This window comes from Malus domestica, chromosome 05, assembly GCF_042453785.1.
Source record: "Malus domestica chromosome 05, GDT2T_hap1".
NCBI classification, from domain to species: Eukaryota; Viridiplantae; Streptophyta; class Magnoliopsida; order Rosales; family Rosaceae; genus Malus; species Malus domestica.
In genome coordinates this window covers 1,324,195-1,345,782 of record NC_091665.1, presented here as the reverse complement: position 1 = coordinate 1,345,782, position 21,588 = coordinate 1,324,195, and the positions used below count along the sequence as shown (strand labels likewise).

Genomic DNA, 21,588 nt, shown 5'->3' with positions numbered 1-21,588 from the left:
CCCTAAATGAATTTTGGCTATAAAGTCATATTTATACCTTAATTCATTGGAGTGGCAAACTTGTAAATAAGTCCAAAACCCACTCCATCTCTAAATGGCCGGCCATAGGGATTCATTGGGCTATTTGGGCCTTTGTGAATCATTATTCATTAAGTTGTCATACAACTTAAGTCAATGGACTTGACGTTCGAAGCCCATTGGGCCTTAAGGTCCAAAACTATCCTGAGGTCTTTAACGAACTTATTCGTTTGATTAATTAACATATTAATTAATCCTTGCCATAAATAATTAAACCATTTAATTATTCTTACTCATCTCCGATTTTTCTGCAATCTCTACCTTACTCGGTGTACGATCCATTAGGTTCCTTTTAGCGAGGCAGTGGGCGATTAAAACCATTTCAAATCGATTGTGAATTGAAACTTACTTTCAATTCTCCCTTTAGTGATTATACACGTTTAGGGCTTCCACAAACCATGAGTGACACCTAGCAGCATATCATGGTTACCCAAGCTAATCAGAAGAGGTGGAGAACCTATTCAGTTTAGGATTACAAATGCAATACGGTCTTTCTCTAATACAATATTCTTGACCACATTGTTTGGTTTGATAGTTTATTCATGTCTACTATCCAATGTGATTCGTGTGCTTATATGATTACCTTGAATGTGATTTGGAACGACTTCCTAAATCTCATTCATACTCTGGCCAGAGATTCTTAATCATATCATAGAGTATTCTCCCCCAAACGGTTTGAAGGTTAGAGATCCCTTGTTGTGCATTCACTTGCCTCCATGGCTAAGTGGCTTAACCCCAACGATGCCGTGGACACCCGCGGATGGGGTGACTTTGACATAATCAAAGATCAAGGACCTAACCACAAGACAACTATGATGCCTCAGGTCAAAGGACTACTTTGCATTATCCCAACCATGAGTTCTCATGTGACATGAGTATGAGAACTCTTCGTTGATCATGTTCAGTGAACTCATTCTCTATTGAGCACCTACGTACTTGTCTTGATGTCACACACACCAATGAATCGAGACTAGTCACTTTCCCTGAGAGAAGACACAGCACGTACTGATCTTAACGGACTGTCAATGCCCAATTGGCAATCCTATGATCAGAAACATTTAGGATGTGTCTACGAAAGAATGGTCTCATGAATCTAACTTCTTTAGATCGCATTCTCCCAATCACATATTCCTTGGACTTATCGTTTAAGCGTATAACATTTATATGAGACGGCTCAAACAATAATCTTTGCCCTTGATATTAAACTAGATTAGTTTAACATGTGAAATGTCCGTAAAGTATCATCATATGATTGGTTTTAGGGCACATTTCCAACACAAATTACCATGATCTACTTGATTTGGTGCCTCCTCAGAGATACCAAAACAGCTTGAAGAAGGATATCTTTGCTATACTAGAACTGGGCCGCACCGCCATGCCCATGTTCCTCAAATCTTTGAGTACTGCGAAGCCCAAACCGCCCCGAAACTTCAAAACCCTCCAAACCCCGCAACCCCATCACAGAGCTATGGTGTTTCTTCGCCATCTCTGCCTGCGTAAAGTTGCTTCTCACGCTCTTTAGCTCCTCTGTTCCACAAGAAAAATCGAGAAAAAGGAAAATGGGAAGCTCAGGATTCGACTGGAAATTGTCGGATCACCCTAAGTTGCCGAAGGGGAAGGTCATCGGACTCATCGTTTTGGATGGGTGGGGCGAGGCCAACGCCGACCAGTACAACTGCATCCATGTCGCTGAGACCCCCGTCATGGATTCGCTCAAGAAGGGTGCTCCTGAAAGATGTAGGTTAGTGAGAGCTCACGGAACTGCCGTGGGACTTCCCACAGACGATGATATGGGCAATAATGAAGTGGGTCACAATGCCCTCGGCGCAGGACTTATTTTTGCCCAGGGGGCTGGAGTACAATGATCATCATCATCACCATCACGACGAGGACAATCACAAAACTTGCCCGCTCTACAGGACTCCATTACTGACGTCATCGTAGAAGCGGAGCCTGAGTTGGGATCGCAGCAGAAAAAGGGAACAAAGTGAAAAGCAAAAGAAAAAGAAAAGAAAAAGAAGATGTCTGGAGAAAGCAAAAGCAAAAATAAGATGTGGTGGAAAAGAGAACAAGAGAAAGCAAAAGAAAAAGAGCAAAGCAGAAAAGAGAATAAAATCTGAGAAATTATGATTTGAATGAGCAAGACCGCAAGTGGTAAGGGACAAACGGTAAAGTGTTAAGTTTAATGATTAATTGGGTGCACATGCATGACAGAGACAGAAAGAGAGGCCCAGTACGCAGTAGGTGCAGTACGCACCAACAATCTGCAACTGTCGAAACCTTTATTTTTGAATGATGTAATTTATTATCTTTCGAGACATCTATATAAACCACATCAGAGGGTAATATGTATAAACCCTATCAGAGGGTAAAAAAAAAAAAAAAAAAAAACAGAAAAGCCCAAAATAAATGGGTTGGCATGTTGTGTGGAGAGAGAAGGCCCATAAGCCCAAAATAGCACCCACTAAGTGACCAAAAGTACGCCTAGTACTCCAACATTATTCAGCAATCTACCGCTATTAGCACCAACCAGGTAATCAAAAGTACGCCCAGTACTCCAAAATTATTCGGCAACCCGCCGCAATTACCACCAACTAGGTGATGAAATGTACAACCCGTACTCTAATATCATTTGGCAACTAGCCATTCATGCCACCAACCAGGTGATGAAATGTACAACCCGTACTCTCCTTCATGCCACCAACTAGGTGATCAAAAGTACGCCCAGTACTCCAAATTATACATGAGCATTACTCATGTCATTCATACATAAACATTCATGAACATCACTCATGACAAACATACATAAACATTCATGACCATCATTCATGTCAACATTCATGAGCATCACTCATGTCAACATTCATGAGCATCACTCATGACAAACATCCATGAGCATCACTCATGTCAATCAACATAAACATTCATGAGCATCACTCATGTCAATCAGCTTCAAAAGCTTCATTTACAGAGCTCTAGCTTCAAAAGCTTCATTTATAGAGCTCTAGCTCAAAGCTTCACTTGCAAAGCTTTACCTACAAAGCTTCAATGCAAGGTATACAAATACCGCCTCTGAACAACCGCCACTTCGACCCATACATGGATTCAATTTGAAGTATCCAGTCAACAGACTCTATTGACCAAAGACTTGGGGGACAACATTATGTACCATGTATTAGGCCTCAACTAGGCCTCATGAAAATACTTGGGGGACTTAGCCCATTATCTATGTACTGAGGAGCGAGCCCTTATTCTATAAAAGGGACTCCTCACTTTCATTAGAGAGCACTCATGAAAAATACTTGGGGGACTCTAGCCCATCATTCATGTATTGAGGAGCGAGCCCTTATTCTATAAAAGGGACTCCCTTACCGTCAAACGCCACAAGCCGAGCCAACCAAGGCAACATAAGCCACGAGCCTCGCAGCCTCGCAGCATGTGCTACTTCTAGTTGAACATCATTTTAGATTAAGCACTGCCTCATATCGAACATCAGTTCAAGACAACATCTAGTTACTTCGGCCCACATATGGACTGAATTTCAAGTCTCCAGCCAAAAGACTCTCTTGACTGAAGACTTGGGGGACTACTGTTTATACCATATTTAGGGCCTCGTATTTAGACCTCGTATTAATATTCGGGGGACTTAAATGTAATTATGTAATAAATGAAGGGGCAAATATGTAATAAGTGAGGAGTCCTTATTCTATAAAAGGACCCCTCACCCTCACAATTAGGGGAGACCATTTCTGAGGCCATTTCTTAAGCCTTCTCACCCCTCTCACAACCCCTCTCATATTCAGAGATTCTCTCCCTCACATTCCTCTCAGAAATACATAATTAGTGTGGACGTAGCCCAAACCTTGGGGTGAACCACGATACATCTTGTGTTATTTACATTACTTGCAGATTCACGGTCGGATTTACGTTGTTCCAAGATCTCCGATTTTGTGCATCAACACTAGCCATAACTGATGAGATATGTGATGAGATATCAATATGTCGTATAGGTCACTAGAGGTGACTTCGACTATTATATGCTAGCCATAACCGATGAGATATGTGATGAGATATCAATATGTCGTATAGGTCACTAGAGGTGACTCCGACTTATATGCTAGCCATGATTGATGAGATATGTGATGAGATATGAATATGTCGTATAAGTCACTAGAGGTGACTCCGACTTATATGCTAGCCATGATTGATAAGATATGAATATGTCGTATAGGTCACTAGAGGTGACTCCGACTTATATGCTAGCCATGATTGATGAGATATGTGATGGGATATGAATATGTCGTATAGGTCACTAGAAGTGATTCCGACTTGCGTACTATTATAAGATATTAATCGCATGATTATTTGATATTATTGTTGAGATGCTGTGTTGTGGTACATTATGATTTCCTTGGAAATTGTACAGGTGTTGTAACGAGGGATTACATGTGTTATATGTTTTCTATTAGTAATTTACTTACATGGTCACTCACCCTTGTCTTGTCTTCACCCTCCAGGTATTATTAGCTGAGTTTTATTATCACCAAAGGCTCGCGGTGATTCTTAGTATCGGAATCTATTTCGAGGGTACGATTCTTATATCATTTTTCTGTACTTGCTTATGCTCTAACATCACGTGTGAAGTGGGTTCATTCCCGCTCCCCAGTGCACTCTGGTATTTAGGCACTCTTAGGTTTAAATTTATTCACAATTTTCCACACCATCACACTTTTTGGCTTTGTCACCTTCTAGGTGTCGGCCAACACAGCTTGATTCGGAATCCTAGTGGACATTCCGGGTCGGGGTGTGTCAGAATCTAACCAATTGAACATTTAGTTTGCTTAAAGATTTCCAATCATCTAAACGTTTAGTTCACCGAATGATTTCAAAATGATGATTTGCTAGGTAGGGTAACATCAACAAAGGCTTCATTGTTAGGTTTAACTTCATGGTACGCAATTTTTGTTTTGACTTTCACGAACTTCATTTCTGCAATGTGGAGCACTTGGAAAACATTGGTATCCATTACTTCCAAACACTGAGAATTTGGAGAAAAAAAATCTTGGATAGACAAAGGTAAGGAGATTTCATGCAGCAAACTCAAGATTAAATAATTATCGATGTCATCGAAATCACTAAAACAATAAAAAATATGAAGTCTTACCTCATGTGAAGCTTCCGAAACATCGATTTCGTGTTCCATTAATCAAAAACAATTTTTCTCAATCAACATGTTTGTAGTTTCATTGGTTAGGGTTTTATTCAACAATGGAGGGTGAGAGGGTTTTGATAGTTGAGAAGATAAATAATACGCTAAAAGTGATTTGGGGTGTATTTAGAAATTTTTTATTTTTTTTAAAACCTAATAAGATCAAAATTATCATTGCATAGTGGGGTAAATAAGTTATTTAATATTAAATTTTAATGTGGGGTGCATTCAACATTTTGTGATGTGCTAATATAAAAAACCTAAAATATTATTGATATATTGTTAATATTGTAACTTTTTATTGATTATATGCAAATTCACACTTTAAAATATATGGCTGATTACTCTACACAAAACAAATCACAGTTTACACAAAGGTTTGTTTTTGTAATTAATTTGAAGATAAATAAGAATGAGTGCTTGAGAAGTTTATTGCGTGATTGTCTATTGTCACATGCTAAATTCATATATTTTATGACACGTAAACATTTGTATTATAACATTTAGTTGAAACTGTGTAAATTTGTGTTGCTTACCAATTAACCTCCAACATTTATGGATTGGTTTGAATGTGCTTTTAAAATGATAGAAATCACTTTTAGATAAAATGTCAAAAGCACTGTAAGTACTTTCTACAAGAAGCATCAGTTACGTACTTCTTCCAGGAATCACTTTAAATGTTTTTCAAGGATATACTAGCATTTTTACTAAGGATTGTTTCAAAAATATTTTCACCAAAAGCGTTTTCAGTTATTTTAAAAACACATCCAAACGAGCTCTATGACTCTTACATTTATGACTCTTGCAAGTTATGAAAGTAGAAAAGCAAAGGGTAAACCTTGAATAAATAAGGTTCAAAATGGTAATACTAGAGAGACTAAAATCGTAAAATAAATTATGTGTTATTAATAGGAATGAACATGTTTATCAACGCTTAAGTAATAATTCAATTATTAACCATAGGAAAAATAAAATTAAAAAAAAAAAACTAAAAACTAAAAAAAAAAAAAAAAAGAGGGAGAAGGAATGGTGCGATTGCAAACAACATGAGATAAAAAGAGAGGGCTGATTTGGAGAGAGGGTAAAACTTAAAAAAGGTGTTTTACGAAGAAGCACAATTCGGCCAAATCAAATCGAAAAGCAAAATCGTAACGAGAAAGAGACACACAGCACCCGCAGTGATGAGGACGATGAAGTATGTAAAAAGTGTGACGACGTTTAACGCTCCCCAAGGCAAAGGCAAGGGCAAAAGCGCGGTGGACAATCTCCTGAAACTAAGCCGTATTAACGCTCTCTGTTTGCGCTCTTCTACTTGTTGCACGATGACTTGGAATTTCAATTCCTGATTTGCTTTCGCTAATCTCCAAAATTCCCCCACTTTTCCCCATTTTGTGTTTTGTTTTCTTCTTAATTTTTTTCATCATCTCGATACGATTGCCGACTGCTTGCACCAACCCGGAAGGTCTGCATCTGCGTGCCATTCGCTCTTTCTTGCTTTTTATTTGTTTATTTATAATATTTTCTTGAATAAATTTGAATTGGATCGGATCTTTGGTTACCCTATCGAAGCTTGAAAGAATTATAGGACTAATATCTGCATACATGTATAATTCTGTTTGTATTTTGGGTTTTTCTTTTATAAGGAATTACTTGGTAGCATAAATAATTGGATATTGTGTTATTATATGAAGAGAGAATTTCTTTTGAAACTTATAGACAGAAGAGAACCAGGCTGGCATCCATGGAAAATGGTTTGCTTTGGCTTGTAATTTAATTTAGTCAAAATGGGTTTTGTTAGTTCACTTATTTCTCCATCATCTTTTGGTAAAACAGAGCTTTGCTGAAACACTGTGTTTCCTTTAGGATTCAGAAGGAGTTTTTCTTGGCTGCTAAGGTGAATTTGGCCCTTTTGGAAAGTACCCCTTTTCCTGTTATTGAACTGGATCTTTTTTTTCCTTTCGTTTTAGATTTTGGTTTGGTATTTTACTAATGAAGTTTTTTCCTTCATTTACAATCTACAGTCAAAACATTTCATTTTGTTCCATTAAAGATGAATATTCGCGTCATATTGAAAACATAGGAGCATGTAGCTGAATCTGTAAGCTATACGACATACTGTATTTCGGATTGCTCCATTGACTTCGATTTACAACCATCATAACCCCTTCATCATTTCCTCTTGATGTTAAATGCATGCAATTCCATTTCCTCTTTAAATAGTGGAAGTCAAGTTTTTTTTATTTCTTCGTGTAGGTACTCTGGTCTCTATTTCTTAGCGGTTACCAATAGATTAGATTGATGTGCAATGCAGAGATCACGTGGCGCTCTTCTGAACAGAAGATCTTTAGCGATCAGCGGAAAGAACCACTTGTATAAGGTGTCTCTGTCTTTCGTATTTGTCCTCTGGGGACTTGTCTTTCTATTCAGCTTATGGTTCAGTTGTGGACATGCATACAAAGGTAACCACTTTTCTAAATACTCTTTATGTTCTTCTGTTGACTCCTCTTAGAAACTGTTACTGAGCATTTGAAATGATTTCTGGAGCTCTAATATGGTGGATCAACATTTTTTGTTGGGTTGCAATACCACTTCTGATGCTTAGAATAATGCAGAATCTATATGCTCACTTAATCTTGTTTACCTGAAAATTAGCTCATAGTTACAGCACATATCAATCTTTCTTTTCTATTTTCCTTTGTTTGGGCATCAACGATTCAGCATAGTAATGTAATATGTTGTTGTGTTGTGTGCTACGTTTCTACTTTGGTTGTTCAGTTAGTTAGCTATGATCTTGGTTGTGATGCACTGAGAAGTCTGTTTCAGTTTCTGGTGCTTCTTTGCTTAAAATTTTAAGGCACATCTTAAACAAAGCTGTTGAAAAAACTGATGTATTATGTTGAATATATTTTGCACATGCAATGTTAAAAGGAACCGTTTAATAGTTTTTGACATTGAATTGAATACATGATTTCATAGACCCAGTCAAATTAGTAGAGGTTCTATGGGCTCAAAATTATGTGCAGAGAAGAGTTTTGTGAGGATTAATTTCCAAATGATAAATCCCCATATAAATAGTTTTGCATTTGAAGAAAGAGTGAGGAAGTTTGGGTTTAAAAATAAAATGTGCTATGTTGGACAAGTTGGAACTTGCAATTCAATGTCTGCAAATTTCAGTTGCAAGTCTATTTTTATTTTTATCAAATAGGTAATACGCATGGCCATTTTAATCAAAGGAATTGTAGCTAAGCTCGTTTGCTCTTCCACAAAGACAAAGAAGGCTTGGGTTTGAAACCCATTCCCGCTTAACATCAGTATTTTTGCGCTCAAGGAAATGTTGTGGAAGGTTTCTGCAGATAGCAATTGCAGTTTTAACGAGCTTTGAGATATTCTGATAAAATTTTAGCTGAAATTCTCTGTGATAAAATAAATAATGGACCGTACCCATTGTGTGGACAAATGAGTTCATTGAAGAATTATTGCTTGTAATTTTTATATTTAAGACATAGTCTGAATGCCATGTTGATTTTATAGAGACAAAACCAGAACATTATTTTTTATAATTGGCGATGCTAAGATTAAAATGAGTGACTCTTATGGCCTTGTATTGATCATACTGTTTTTCGCTCTTACTTTGATATTAAATATGGTCAACTATGTGCATGCTTATGAGCTATTTTAATGGTCAACTATGTGCATGCGTATGAGCTATTTTTCCTTTTTTTCTGTTTATTTAGATGGATCTACTGTATCTCCAGTTGGTATATCAACTTGGGACGAAGCTAAGCTGGACCGTGATGAACACTATGATTCTGTAAATATACAAAAAGAAACTGATTTGGTCTACTCTTCTGGAGGTGAATGCACAAATGGGATTGAAACATGTGGTTTAAAGGGTGAGTTATCTGCTACAGAAAGAAGTCAACACCATGTCTCAGCTGAAGGAAGTAGACAGCATGCCTCAGCTGAAGGAAGTCTACATCATGCCTCAGCTGAAGGAAGTATATTTCATGACTCAGCTGTTGGTGAGCAACCTGAGGTGGTGAATGCTGGTTCAGGTGCAAAACTTGAAAATGATGCATTAAAGAATGGTCGCTTGCCACGTGCTGTGCCTCTTGGTCTTGATGAATTCAAAAGCAAAACATTTAGTTCCAAAAGTAAATCTGGAAATGGTCAGGCTGAAGGCATAAAACATAGGGTGGAGCCTGGTGGTGCAGAGTACAATTATGCGTCAGCCGCAAAGGGAGCCAAGGTCTTGGCTTTTAACAAGGAAGCTAAGGGTGCCTCTAATATCTTAGGCAAAGACAAAGACAAGTACCTTCGCAATCCATGTTCTGCAGAAGAAAAGTTTGTCGATATAGAGCTTTCCGAAGAAACCTTAGTAGATACAATTGAAATAGCTAATCTTGAGCACTATTCATCTAATTTAAAAGATTTTGAGGTGCTCGGCAGTTTGGCTTATCCAACTAATGAATGGGTCTTTCTTGGGAATGGTACTGCTGCAAATAATAAACTTGTACAAAGGTTTGTTCTTCAGCAACCCAAGTGGGTGAGATATATTAAGTTGAAACTGTTGAGCCATTATGGTTCAGAATTCTACTGCACGCTTAGTATTATTGAACTCTATGGAGTGGATGCTGTTGAGCGAATGCTTGAGGATTTGATTTCTGTTGAAGGCGGCTCGTTTGTTACTTCGGGAGCAGCAGTTGACCAGAAACCTGTGCCCTCCCACCCGGACTCCCCTGAGGGTGAGGAATTGTATCTTGATATGGTTAAGGAATTGGAACCCCAAGATGCAGCTGGAGGGTCTGAAGTGAATAATAATACGATGAATAGTGAAGTGCGTGATCCTGTCAAAGAAGTTCGTCATCAACAAGTTAATAGGATGCCTGGGGACACTGTTCTAAAAATTTTAATGCAGAAAGTTCGTTCATTAGATTTTAGTTTATCAGTTCTGGAGCGATACCTGGAGGAATCAACATCAAAATATGGCAGTATTTTCAGAGAATTTGACAAAGATTTGGGAGAGAAAGATATAGATTTAAAGAAGATCAGAGAAGACATAAGGAATCTTGTTCTCAGCCAGGAAGTCATTGTATGTGAAACTTCTACGTTGTAGAATTTTGACTAGTATTAGATTTATTATGCTTCTTGTTAATATTGGTATTATCTTTCTTTATTGGTAGCATTATGCATTTTACTTTTCTAATGGTTTATTGTCCTCGCAGGCTAAAGATGTTGACAATCTTATATCTTGGCAGTCCCTAGTTACCATGCAATTGGATAATCTAGTCAGGGACAATGCTATCCTCAGGTCAGAATTTTTTTTTTCTTGAATATTTCTTTTCTGAATCCGTGCAGTGTTGAGCTGACAGAGTAACGGTTTTTATTTAAAAGCCAAAAGTACACAAAATGAACAAGAAGTCCACCAGTACAACCAAGAGAAAACAGAATCAGCCTTACGCTGAAAGAAATACAACAAGACCAAACCTGATCTCCAATCTGATAAAATATTAGAAAAGGAATACTCTTTAAACTCTAAAGCACTAATTGCCCACAAGGAAGCCCAAAAATGAACCTTATCCCACAAACAGTCAATTCATCAACAGGCTCATCCTAAGAAATCCTCTTGTTTAGCTCTGCCCATAAAACCCACAAGACTGCCATTATAGCACTTCTCTAAAGTTTTCAGAAAACTCTGTTTTGAATCTGCATATATCTTTAGACATTAAACAGTAATTCTTTTAGTTTGAAGTAAATATTCAACGGGTATCAGTCAAGTAATATTCAATGTGAATTAGCCAAGTAATATTCAATTTAAATTAGTCAAGTAATATTCAGTGTGAATTAGTCTTGAGTGTGATAATTATTTTTGAAGCAAGTTAATTTATATACAAGGGGGAGGCAACCTTGTGTTTGTTTTCAATTGCGTTTTTTACCAAATATATGCAAGTGGAAGCAACCAAAAGAAAAGATTTATATATTATTGCAGATGAGTACTTGTTATGACAGCTGATAAAATTTGTTGTTGATTTTGCAGATGTGAGGTTGAAAGGGTGAGGGAGAAGCAGGCATCTGTAGATAATAAGGGTATCATAATATTTCTTATATGCATAATTTTTTCATTGTTAGCTCTTGTGAGGCTTTTCACAGAAATGGCAGTTAGCGTTTGTATGATGGCATCGAGTGTTGATCCAACGACAGAAAAGTCGAGGAAGTTTTGTTGGACGAGTTCGTCCTGGATTTTTCTACTTGCGAGCTGTATCCTTGTCCTATTTATATTATCATTATAATCTTTGGAGCTTTTCGGCATTCTTTACTTGTGTTAATTCCTTTTACTACTTTGTAATGCATCCAACATTACATTTGATACGTGTTGGGTGAGTGTAGGATTTGTAGGCGAACGTCGATTAGCAACACCAACCAACCCCGCATAACAGCTTTTCTTTTATGTTTCTTATGGATTGCACTGTGGGCCCGTTTGTTAGACCTCCTTAGGAGGGACAAGACTAGCTGGGACTATAGTCCCGTGTAGTCCCGTGTTTGGAGCGACAAAGTATTAACTTAAATGAGACTCGCTTCAACTGGTAATCCCTCTGCACCTCACTAAAGGGTGTTATCTAATCCCGAGCATAACCTTGGTATTAAGCGATGCTAACAAGAAATGGTCTTCACTTCATCTTTTCCGCTTTCTCCCACTTTCTACGCGGTTTAAGCATCAGAGTTACTGCTCTCTACTCAAATTACTAATTTATCTGCATCGTCGGCAATTCTGACTGACTTGTTCCGGAAATTCAACCTTCTCAATAACTCCAACAGCCTTGATTGTGTCGTCTACAGAGTTTGGTGGCATCTTCTTTCCACTCTTCCTCGCATATCATATGCGAAGCTTTTTAATTTCTGGGTCAGTTCAATTTGCATGGCTTTTCAATTTGAGAGTTGTTGATTCAACTTGAATTCTTGAGCCCGCATGTAGAAATATCGGCTTGTTAGTGGAGGTCTTTGTGAAGCTACCATCGCTGGAGTTACCTTTGAGAAGCGAATCGAGAGGTTGGCTTTTTGAAAATCGGAGAAGTTCTCAGGAGGCTTAGGTCTTGGAATTGAGAGGGCTGAGATTTTTTATTATTTGATTTGGGGATTTTGTAAATCGGAGGGCTTAGACCTCCAAACCACAAACTGACCCCATCTCCCAGTGCTTAATCAAAGGATGGTATTGCCCCCCTTTATTATTAATTTTTATTTAATTTTAAGGCAAAAGTGAACTAAAAATGGCAAAAAAAAAAAAAAAAAAGTCCGTAATTTAGTCCGACACTATACCAAACACTTCACTAAGTTAGTTTAGCTTAGTCTAGTCTAAGCCAATCCAACTTAGTCCATGAAGCTAATCCAGTCTGAAATAGTCCAGTACAACAAACGCATCATGTGTGTACAATTCGTTGGGAAAGAGAAGGAGGTTATAGCATCTCTTTGGTTAAATAGTTTAATTGCAAAATGAATAGGGTTGTTCACTTGATCACCTATGTGGATGTAAATTTCTTCCTCCTTGATCTTGGACAAAATTGCACCTACAAAATAATTAACACCTTAGGGTCAAGGCCAAGAGCCTCATGCGCCCACGATGAATTTGGGGGGGGGGGGGCTTTGGCCGAAGAACCTCCGATGCCAAAGTTAGAATTTAGAGAGAAGTGTTTGGAGAGTATTGGGAATTTTGCAAGTGTGTTGGAATGATCTTTTGGTGAAAATGGGAGCCTATTTATAGGGATAGGGTGTAACTTATGGTTTAATGTGTGATTTAATGGATTAATTAGGCAATTAATCCATTAATTGGTTAATCAACACATTTTTGGAATAAATATTTTGGGGGTTATGTAATTTATATGGGATGTTTTGAAGGTTATGAAATAATTACCTTGTGGAAAATATAGGATGAGGATGTATGAAATACCTTTGAATTTGTTACCTATTTTAGGCACTTTTGATTTGGTTGAATGATGATTGCCCGCTGCTCGCGCGTAGGAATCCTGTTGTACCTCAAGGGTATTTATCCTCTTTTGTCCAAAAATCCACGTGTCACCTTGTGATTATTTTTTGCTCTAAAAATGCCCCCACACCTGTTGGGCTACTCGTACAAAAGGGCAACAGGTGTAGAGATCATCTTGCTTTAAGAAACGTAGGACTGCTTCCTATTTTGATGTAGATTCTCTCTTTAATAGGAAATTAGGTCTTTCTAGGAAAGGGAAATAAATTTCTCTCAAAGCCTATTTAAATCCACCTTAAGTGGGTTATTAAATCAACTTTGGAGAGCGATTTATTCTACCCTACAAGAGAGAGAGCTTAGAGGATATTTGTTCCCCATTCTCTAGCAATCTACTACATCTTGCTCGTGCAAATGACAGTCTTTCGTTGATTTCTTTGTCTTCTCTGTGCCGCACCGATGTAAGAAAAATTTAATTTTTTTTGTCTTCTTCTTGGATAGTGCTATTGCGGGGCAGCCATAGGGGTGATACGGCACGTCGGCTGGCAGGGGCCAGGAGTCGGCTCGACATGGGCTGAGGAGGTGTCGTGGCCACTACTTGGCTGTTTGGCTTGGCTAGAGCCAAGGGCAGCTTGTGCGGCTAGTGTCGCGGATTGTGGCGCTGGGGCGCAGTGCTAGGCGAGCCACATGGTTCATGTCCTTTGAGCTCTTGGACCTTACTCGGGCCAGGCTGGCAACTGAAAGAAATGAAGAGGTCGTGGGCCTCATGGATTGCTGGAATGCTGGGCATGCAGGCCTCCTGCCTGCTAGAATTCTGGGTTGAGCTCCTTTGCTGAGTACCGTGAATGGCGTTGATTGCTTAGTTCTTTTTGTCAAGAGAAAGGTGGGCTGCTCCCGAAAAATGAGGTAAAGAGAATCAAGGCGGATGCATTGGCTCGTCTAATCGATGTCGTGGAGCCTACTATGAATGAAGATGGAAAGAAGAGATCTTTTTTCACCTGCTCAAGAGATATCGGTCGAGAAAAATTGAAAACTTCCTCCGCTGCTCATGAAGGTCTTCATGCTGCCGAGATGCTTGTGATTGACATAACTTCTTCCAATGGGAAGAAAAAAATGAGGTTGCTAGATCTGAGCCTATGGCGCCTGCCATGTCGAGAATGGCTAGTACGATTGCTCAGCGTAAAGGTCCTATCATGCCCCTAGTGCCGAAATCTGTACTAAGATGTCTGATTGGAGCTAAGTCCGGTTTACCTTTGGAGAGGCTTGCTACTATGAATAGCGTTAAGGTGGACTCTGATGCTAAAGTGGCGCTAAAGCCCGCTCCCTTTGCTGCTGAGACTGATTCATCTGCTAGGAAGGAAGAGACTGCTTGCGTGGACAGCTATGAGAAATCCACTAAGCTTGCTTCTGGGAAGGCTGCTGAGATCTGTGTGCTTTTGAAACTATATTTGCTTGAAGACATAGACGCTTGTGCCAAGTTTGTTGATGGCGGTAGAAAGTTTGTTTGCCCAAGTTCCTTTGTAGCATATGACACAATATAGAAGGACTGCTCTGCTTGCTATGATGCATATATAGCAAGGCTGCCAAGGAGGTGGCGAATACTATGGTAGTTGAAGCTTATTCCTCAATCGAAGAGATCAAGAGGTTGGATTATGAGCTTGTTGCTTTGAAGGGGTCTAATATTTCTGCCCCTACTTCTCTGCAGCTCAGATTCAAGATCTTGAGTTTGCAGTTTCTAAGCTTCGTTTCACTGCTTATGTAAAGGATGAAGAGTCGATTGATGCTTATAATCAAGTGATCCACTTCAAGAAGGTCGTTGATAGGCTTGAACCCTAAGTGTTGGAACGTCAAGGTGTACTGAAGATCAACGAAAGTTTGAAGAAGGAAGTGGATGAGCTGCAGCGCGTCCGTGTTGGTCTGCTTAAGAAGAATGAGTAGCTGAAGGGTGAGAAAGGTGGGCTTGAGGTTTCGAGACCTTCTTTATTTCTTTGGAAGACATGCTTGCTTTTACTTTTGAGGCTTCCATTGGTGAAGTAGTTGGAGAAGTTAATGCCAGGCTGAGGCAGCCGAGGGAGAGCGTCACGGCTGCTGAAGGTGTGGCGACCCAGTAGTCGTGGGATGTCCAAGTTGTTGTAGTCTTCTATGTAGCCTTTAGGATTTTATTTGTTTTTCCTTTTAGCTCTTGTTTTGCTTGAACTCATTCAGCCTTTGCTAATTGTTTATAAACATGTTTGTTTCGTTTTTCTTCATCTTCGCTTCTTTTGTTCATGCCCTAACCTTTAGACTTGATAGACCAGTGGCAGGCATGCTACTTTGTTATAAGCAGACAAGCTCGCGTAGCCTATGCAGCCGTAGGTGTTAGTGTAAAACTTTGCCAAGTTGTTAGCCATAGGGTTGGCACCCAGATGCCTTACTTACAGAAGCAGACAAGTCCGCGTAACCACTAGGCTGTTAACCTTGGCTTTCTCCAATTCCGTAGGTTGCGTAGCAAGTATCACAACACTTTAGGACTTGGTGTAGGTTGTTCCGTGCTTGGCAGAGGTGAAGCTTATCGACTACGTAGCATGTCGGCAGTGGATAAAACTTTGTATATGCACGCTAGCTTGTTTAACCTTTCACAAGAATGTGCGATTGTATAAGTCTAACGCAGATTTACTGCTCAAAGGGCAAGCAGTAGGCAGTCTTCCAGAAACCGTAGGCTACTTTAATGCACTCGGTATCAACTTTAGGGTTTCAGGGCAGCCGTCTATAAGGCGTATTGCATAATGTGCCCCTTTCGTCTCTAGGGCCCGGTTCTCCACGGATTAGGCCAAGAGACCCAAAATCATTCAGTTAGTTGAGCCTTGAAAAAGACCATTGTGGCTACTTCTAGGAATCCCGGTGCAAGCCATCGTGCATCTAGTTATACTAAGGCAGCTAGGGTCATCCATGTCTGGATATTTGGAGTGTAAAGTTTATCCTCCCATCTTGGAAAGCTGACTAATGTGGGTGTCAGGGAATTGGTTTACCCTATCGCACTACACAGCAATTAGTTTACCCTCTCACACTGGAGAGCATGGTTGGTCCCTCAAGGGGCTCAATTCCTGTGATGAGTCCCTAAGAAAGGTACAATCTTCTTTTGAAGTGCAAGAGTGATCAGTTGTTGTAAGCATGCAGTCGAGCCAAGTTGTGATTACTTCTAAATTCCTCATTGAAAAACGAGTGAAACGAACGAGAACTTAGTTATAAGGTAGGAACTGCATAACAACTGGATAGTCCTCGGCTTGTGAGGTGGTGCCCGTCGAGCTTCTTGAATCTTCGAGCTTTGATGTAGTGGGAGGTCACACATGGTACTTCTTCAGATTGTAGGCGCTCCACTACTTTTTTATCTTTCTATTGTTTCATGGTGGCAAGGGTGTAATTACTTTTGCCGCTGCTGATCTTGTACGGACCTTCCCAGATGAGATCCATCTTTTTAGAGCCTTCTCTGCGGGCAGTGATGAAGGCTTTTCTTAGGACTAGAACTTCAGGCTAAAGCTGCTGGGTCTTGGCCCTTTTGTTGTAACTGGAGAGGAATTGCTGCTAGTAAGCTGTGATGTGGGTGATAGTCTGCTCGCACTTCTCTTTTGCCAAATTTAAGCTTGTGGCCATTTCCTTTCGATTGCTCGTCTTTTGGTGGTGCGATATGCCCATAAACATCCATGGAGTTCATCTGGCCATTTTCTTTTCTTACTGGTAAGGGATTTCTTATAGCAGTTGAGGATCATCTTGGTGGATGCTTTGGCCTACCTTTTGCTTTGAGAATATCTTGGCGTAGACATGTGCTACTTCATGCCATATTTTTGGAAGAACTTCGCCAAATCTTTGCCCACGAATTATGGGCCGTTGTCGGTGACGATGGATTAAGGGATGCCAAATCGGCAAATGATGTTCCTCCATATGAAGCGCTATGTGTCCGTCTAAATCGTGGTTGTCATGGGCTCTGCTTCTACCTATTTGGTGAAGTAGTCGGTTGCCACGATCATCATGCCTTTGCCCCTAGTAGTTTGGCTGGTGATTAGCTGGGAATTGGAATGAATTGAAAGCTTTTTCACCGCCAAGTCTTTTGTCATTCGAAGGCCTACTAGTGGGGCTTTGTACTCTGCTTCATTGTTAGATGCTTTGAAACCTAGAATGATGGGGTGACAAGGACCACGTCTGCTCCTGAACCTTTGTAGTTGGATGCGCTGTCGACATGCAAATGCCAGAAGTTTCCATCGGGTGGAGCAGGCGCGGCTAGAGTGTGCTCGGCTACTTCCGGGGCATTGTTGGGCCGCTCTGTTACGTCATAAATGCGTGGTAGGGAGCCGTGGAGTTGGGGCCATGTCACACACAGCATGAGATGCTCAACTGCCGGTATTAGGCCACTCTAGAGTTGAATCATTGAGCAAGGGTAAGCTAAGGCAGTGTGGTGCACAACAGGAGGTGGTACTCGACTGCCGGTACATGTTGCTCCTATGTAGAATCTTTTAGGGTGATGAGGACAAAACTTTCTTCCGAATGTGTCTTTTTAGTGTTCGTCTACCCTTGGCATGTCTTTTGGGCCGAGTTGTTGCATTCGTCAGAAAACTTTGCATCCGCCAGGGTCTACGCCTTTATCGTCGCGCATCTGGATTGGGCGGAATAGTACGTCATGAGGATGAAACTGATAGCATCGAGGATAACTTTTAAACAGTGGAATACAGGTAGTTGGGCCCCCAACTCTTCTCGTATGATGGTAGAGCTTATTGCTGCTTCAAATGCGGCTACTCGTCCAGTCAGACTTTGAATCTCATTCAGAGTAGTGGGGAACTTCATATTCAAGATCGCTCGGATTTGCCTTTAATGGGCATCGGCGAACTTTGTCCCAAAGTGCATGCTTTTCTGCCAAAGCGAAAGAGTCTACCAGAGTTAGATCTTCTTTCATTATCAGTTTTCTGAACAGTGGGTGGTCTGTTGAAAGTCCTTTTTGGAAGGCTGCTCTAGCTATCGAGTCATTGCATTTGACTATCCTTGCCTTCTCTGCTTTGAACCTCCTCACATAGTCACGAAGTGACTCCTTTGGGTTCTTCTTGACGTCGAACAAATGGTCGGACTTCTTTTTGATCGAGGACATGATGAATATATTATTTGATGAAAACCAAAGAAAGTTCGTCGAAATTTCGGATGGATTGTGGCGTAGAACCAATCTTGCACCTCGCCTTGTAGAGTGGTGGTGAATATCTTGCACATGAGATTGTCGTTGTTTCGATAGAGGATCATTGCGCTTAGGTAGTACTTTAGGTGTCTCTCCGGGTCTTCATCCTCTTTGAAAGATGTGAAATGTGGCATGCTGAACTCGCGTGGAGGCTCTGCCTGCTCGATCTCGTCTGTGAAGGGTGACCTGCTTATGTTGGTCATGTTTCGTCGTAGTGCCTCGTCGGTGACCTCGTTGCGTTGGAAATTGGGCAATCGTTTGGTCAAGAGTCTCTCTACTTCTTCCTGAATTTGCCTTTGTTGAGGTAGTGGAGCTCTCGGCTGCCCCCAACCGTGACTTGCTGATGTGAAAATTATGTTGACACTCAAATTAACCCTCTTTTTATCAATTGTAGCAAGGTATGTAAGTAGGGATCGTTCTAAACCGGGGATTAGGAGGGATTGCAAAATCACTTGAAAACTGACTCAAATACGTAAAAACAAGTTTAAAACACTTAAACTAGACTCAAAGAATGCAAAACTAAACTTTAAAATACCAAAAGACTCAAAACAGCCCAGAAACACTCAAAACTGCCTTAAAACCACAATCTGGGCAGTTTTGAACACTAGACACAAACTTGGACGAAAATTGGTTTTAACTTGACCTAAGACACTTAAAAACACAAACTAAAGTGATTCCTAACTACTATGACTCAACCAAGTAAAGGGGGATTGATTTTGGACGAATTTAACTTTTAAAACAAAAACTTTGAAAACAAACTTTAATGAAAACGTTTTGATGAAAATTAAGATGGTGAAAGGCTAGTTAGAAGGTTCCTTCTCCACACATGAAACATATGCATACGACTCGATTTCCAATTACTCTTTCAATAAACCATGAATGACAATGCCCCAAATTAACTAGATTGACCAATTAATTCTCAGATTTCCCTAGATTCATTGAATTGAATGGGATACACATTACAACCAAATTATTCTTATCAAGGACCCTAACTATGGAATACGCATGATAGAGACACATATCAAAGATCATTAAGTTCAATGGAAATCATAAGCATTGACGAGGCATTCATAACTATGGGATACGCATGTTACTCTTGCCTAGGGTTTACTTAACACAATCGTGACTAGCGACTTTTACTACTTATGAATATAAGTTAATAACGATTAGGTGAAATTGCCTTATACTCTAGCATCAAATTCATGCATGCAAACTAAGTGTCGACCCTCAATCAACATACATAAACATGTTATCAATCAAATAGATAAGTAAACCACATTCACGATTCATGAAATCATAATTGGAAGAAATCAAGTTATATAAAACATATGATCATGGCTTTGAATTCCCCTCTAACTATAAAGAAATTAGTTCCTCATGTTCGCAAATAAACAAAGATAAATAAATTTAAACATTGACATAAAGATAGAAAACACCTAGAAACGCTCCGACAATCCAACGTCTTGAATGGCATGCACGGCTCCAAGTTGTCTTCCTTCTTCTCCTTGCAAACTCACGGCACAAGAGGTATGATTGGTGAATGGTGTAGTGAAAATCTGGTAGAGGGTGGTGAATGAAAGGGTGCGGCAAGGCCTTGTATTTATAGGCTGAAAATCCCATCTCCTAGGTAGCCAAGGACAAGGTTTTAAAAGCCTAAGTTGCATAGGATAATAACATACAATCCTATAAGGAAAACAAGTAAAAAACCCAAAGGGATTGGGAGATAAGGTGCGGCACAAAGATAGGAGATGATAAGGCTTCTAGAAATCTGAAATTCCAAGGGAAATAAGGTATAGGGTGCGGCACTTATCTAGGAAGGGATAAGGCTTCTAGAAATCCCATTTTAAGCATCCTAATCTAATTAGAAACCCTCCTAAGTGGCTGAAATGTGGATAGTTTAGGATAAGGATAAGATAGGATAGGATAAGGTTTGTTTGGATAAGATAAGCTAAGATAAGGTTATGGATGAGGTTTTGGATAAGATCCTTCTCTTGAGCTGATTCTTTGACTTTACTCTTCTTCTTCACATAGGAAACCTTGCTTGAGTAGGAAACTTCATACATCTAGGAATCCATCTTCAATTAGGACTCCTACAGTGATTAGAAATCCTTCTTCAATTAGGAATTCTTCGTTTAAGCCCTTTCCTACAACTAGGAAACTTTGTATCTTCAATTCTTCAACTTTGAAACGCCTTCCTAGCTTCATCAATCCCTCAAATTCATCCATCCCTTGTGCTTCATGTGCATGAACTCCATTTTAGCCCAATTTTGCTCCAAAATGCTCCAAATTGCATCCTTTTGCTCACTTTGTCTCTAAAACCTGAAAACACATGAAAATAGCTTAAAAGACTAACTTATCCAAGAAAACACAACATAAATGCATAAGAACTAACTAACTAAGGCGCATAAATATGCTCTTATCAAATTCCCCCACACTTAGCTTTTGCTAGTCCTTGAGCAAAACAATGAAACAAAACATAACCTAAACCTTCCAACAATCGCCTCAGGGATTTCCAATGGTACATGACACATTAAAAATCATCATTCCCATAGATTTTAGTCATCTTTACACTTAAGCGCATACTTAATCATAGTCATCACTTACTAGCTCACATTTAATCAATTAAAACAATGTTTTGAATGTAGTAATATGCCTTAGAGAATCCCTCAATTCCTCACTAGATATACACTCTTTTTTCACTTAGATTTTCTGACTACACACCCTACACTAGTTATATGTGAGAAGATTGATGTAAATAAGAAAACTAATGCTCACATATGTTATGACAATAAAAGCATTTTCTGGAATTATGAATGTATGTATATGATCTCATGAATGGAATGCTACTACTTAGATGCGAGAACCAGGAATATCATATGCTCATACCAACTCCAAACTCCACATATTGAAACACATAACAATCAAGATAGAAGCAAAGGGTTGTAACGGGGCTAAGGGATTGGCTAACAAAGAAAGGTAAGGATAAACAAACATTCTTAAGGAATAATAAGCAAAGTAATGAAATTGACACTTAGAATTCACTTTTGCATGCAAAAATCAATGTTTAAACCCAAGGGGAATACTCATGCAACACTTAGGGTCTAATTCAACTTTTTGGACCCTTGCTTCAACAAC

The 21,588-nt window shown here is 39.5% G+C and overlaps 1 protein-coding gene across 4 annotated transcripts; it reads left to right on the top strand.

Annotated features, from left to right (window-relative positions):
• Positions 1 to 6,370: 6,370 nt before the first annotated feature.
• On the top strand, positions 6,371 to 11,596 carry LOC103419683 (SUN domain-containing protein 4-like). 4 transcript variants are annotated; one of them, XM_008357781.4, is made up of 5 exons: positions 6,371 to 6,749; positions 7,541 to 7,746; positions 9,022 to 10,379; positions 10,513 to 10,598; positions 11,325 to 11,596. In XM_008357781.4, exons 2-5 carry the CDS (start codon positions 7,593 to 7,595, stop codon positions 11,575 to 11,577), a joined length of 1,851 nt encoding a protein of 616 aa, XP_008356003.3. In that variant the 5' UTR covers positions 6,371 to 6,749; positions 7,541 to 7,592; the 3' UTR covers positions 11,578 to 11,596. The 4 variants fall into 4 exon arrangements, with proteins under 4 accessions (XP_008356003.3, XP_028957626.2, XP_070678105.1 ...); XM_029101793.2 differs by having other exon boundaries at positions 6,408 to 6,749; positions 9,043 to 10,379; XM_070822004.1 differs by having other exon boundaries at positions 6,429 to 6,568.
• Positions 11,597 to 21,588: the final 9,992 nt, after the last annotated feature.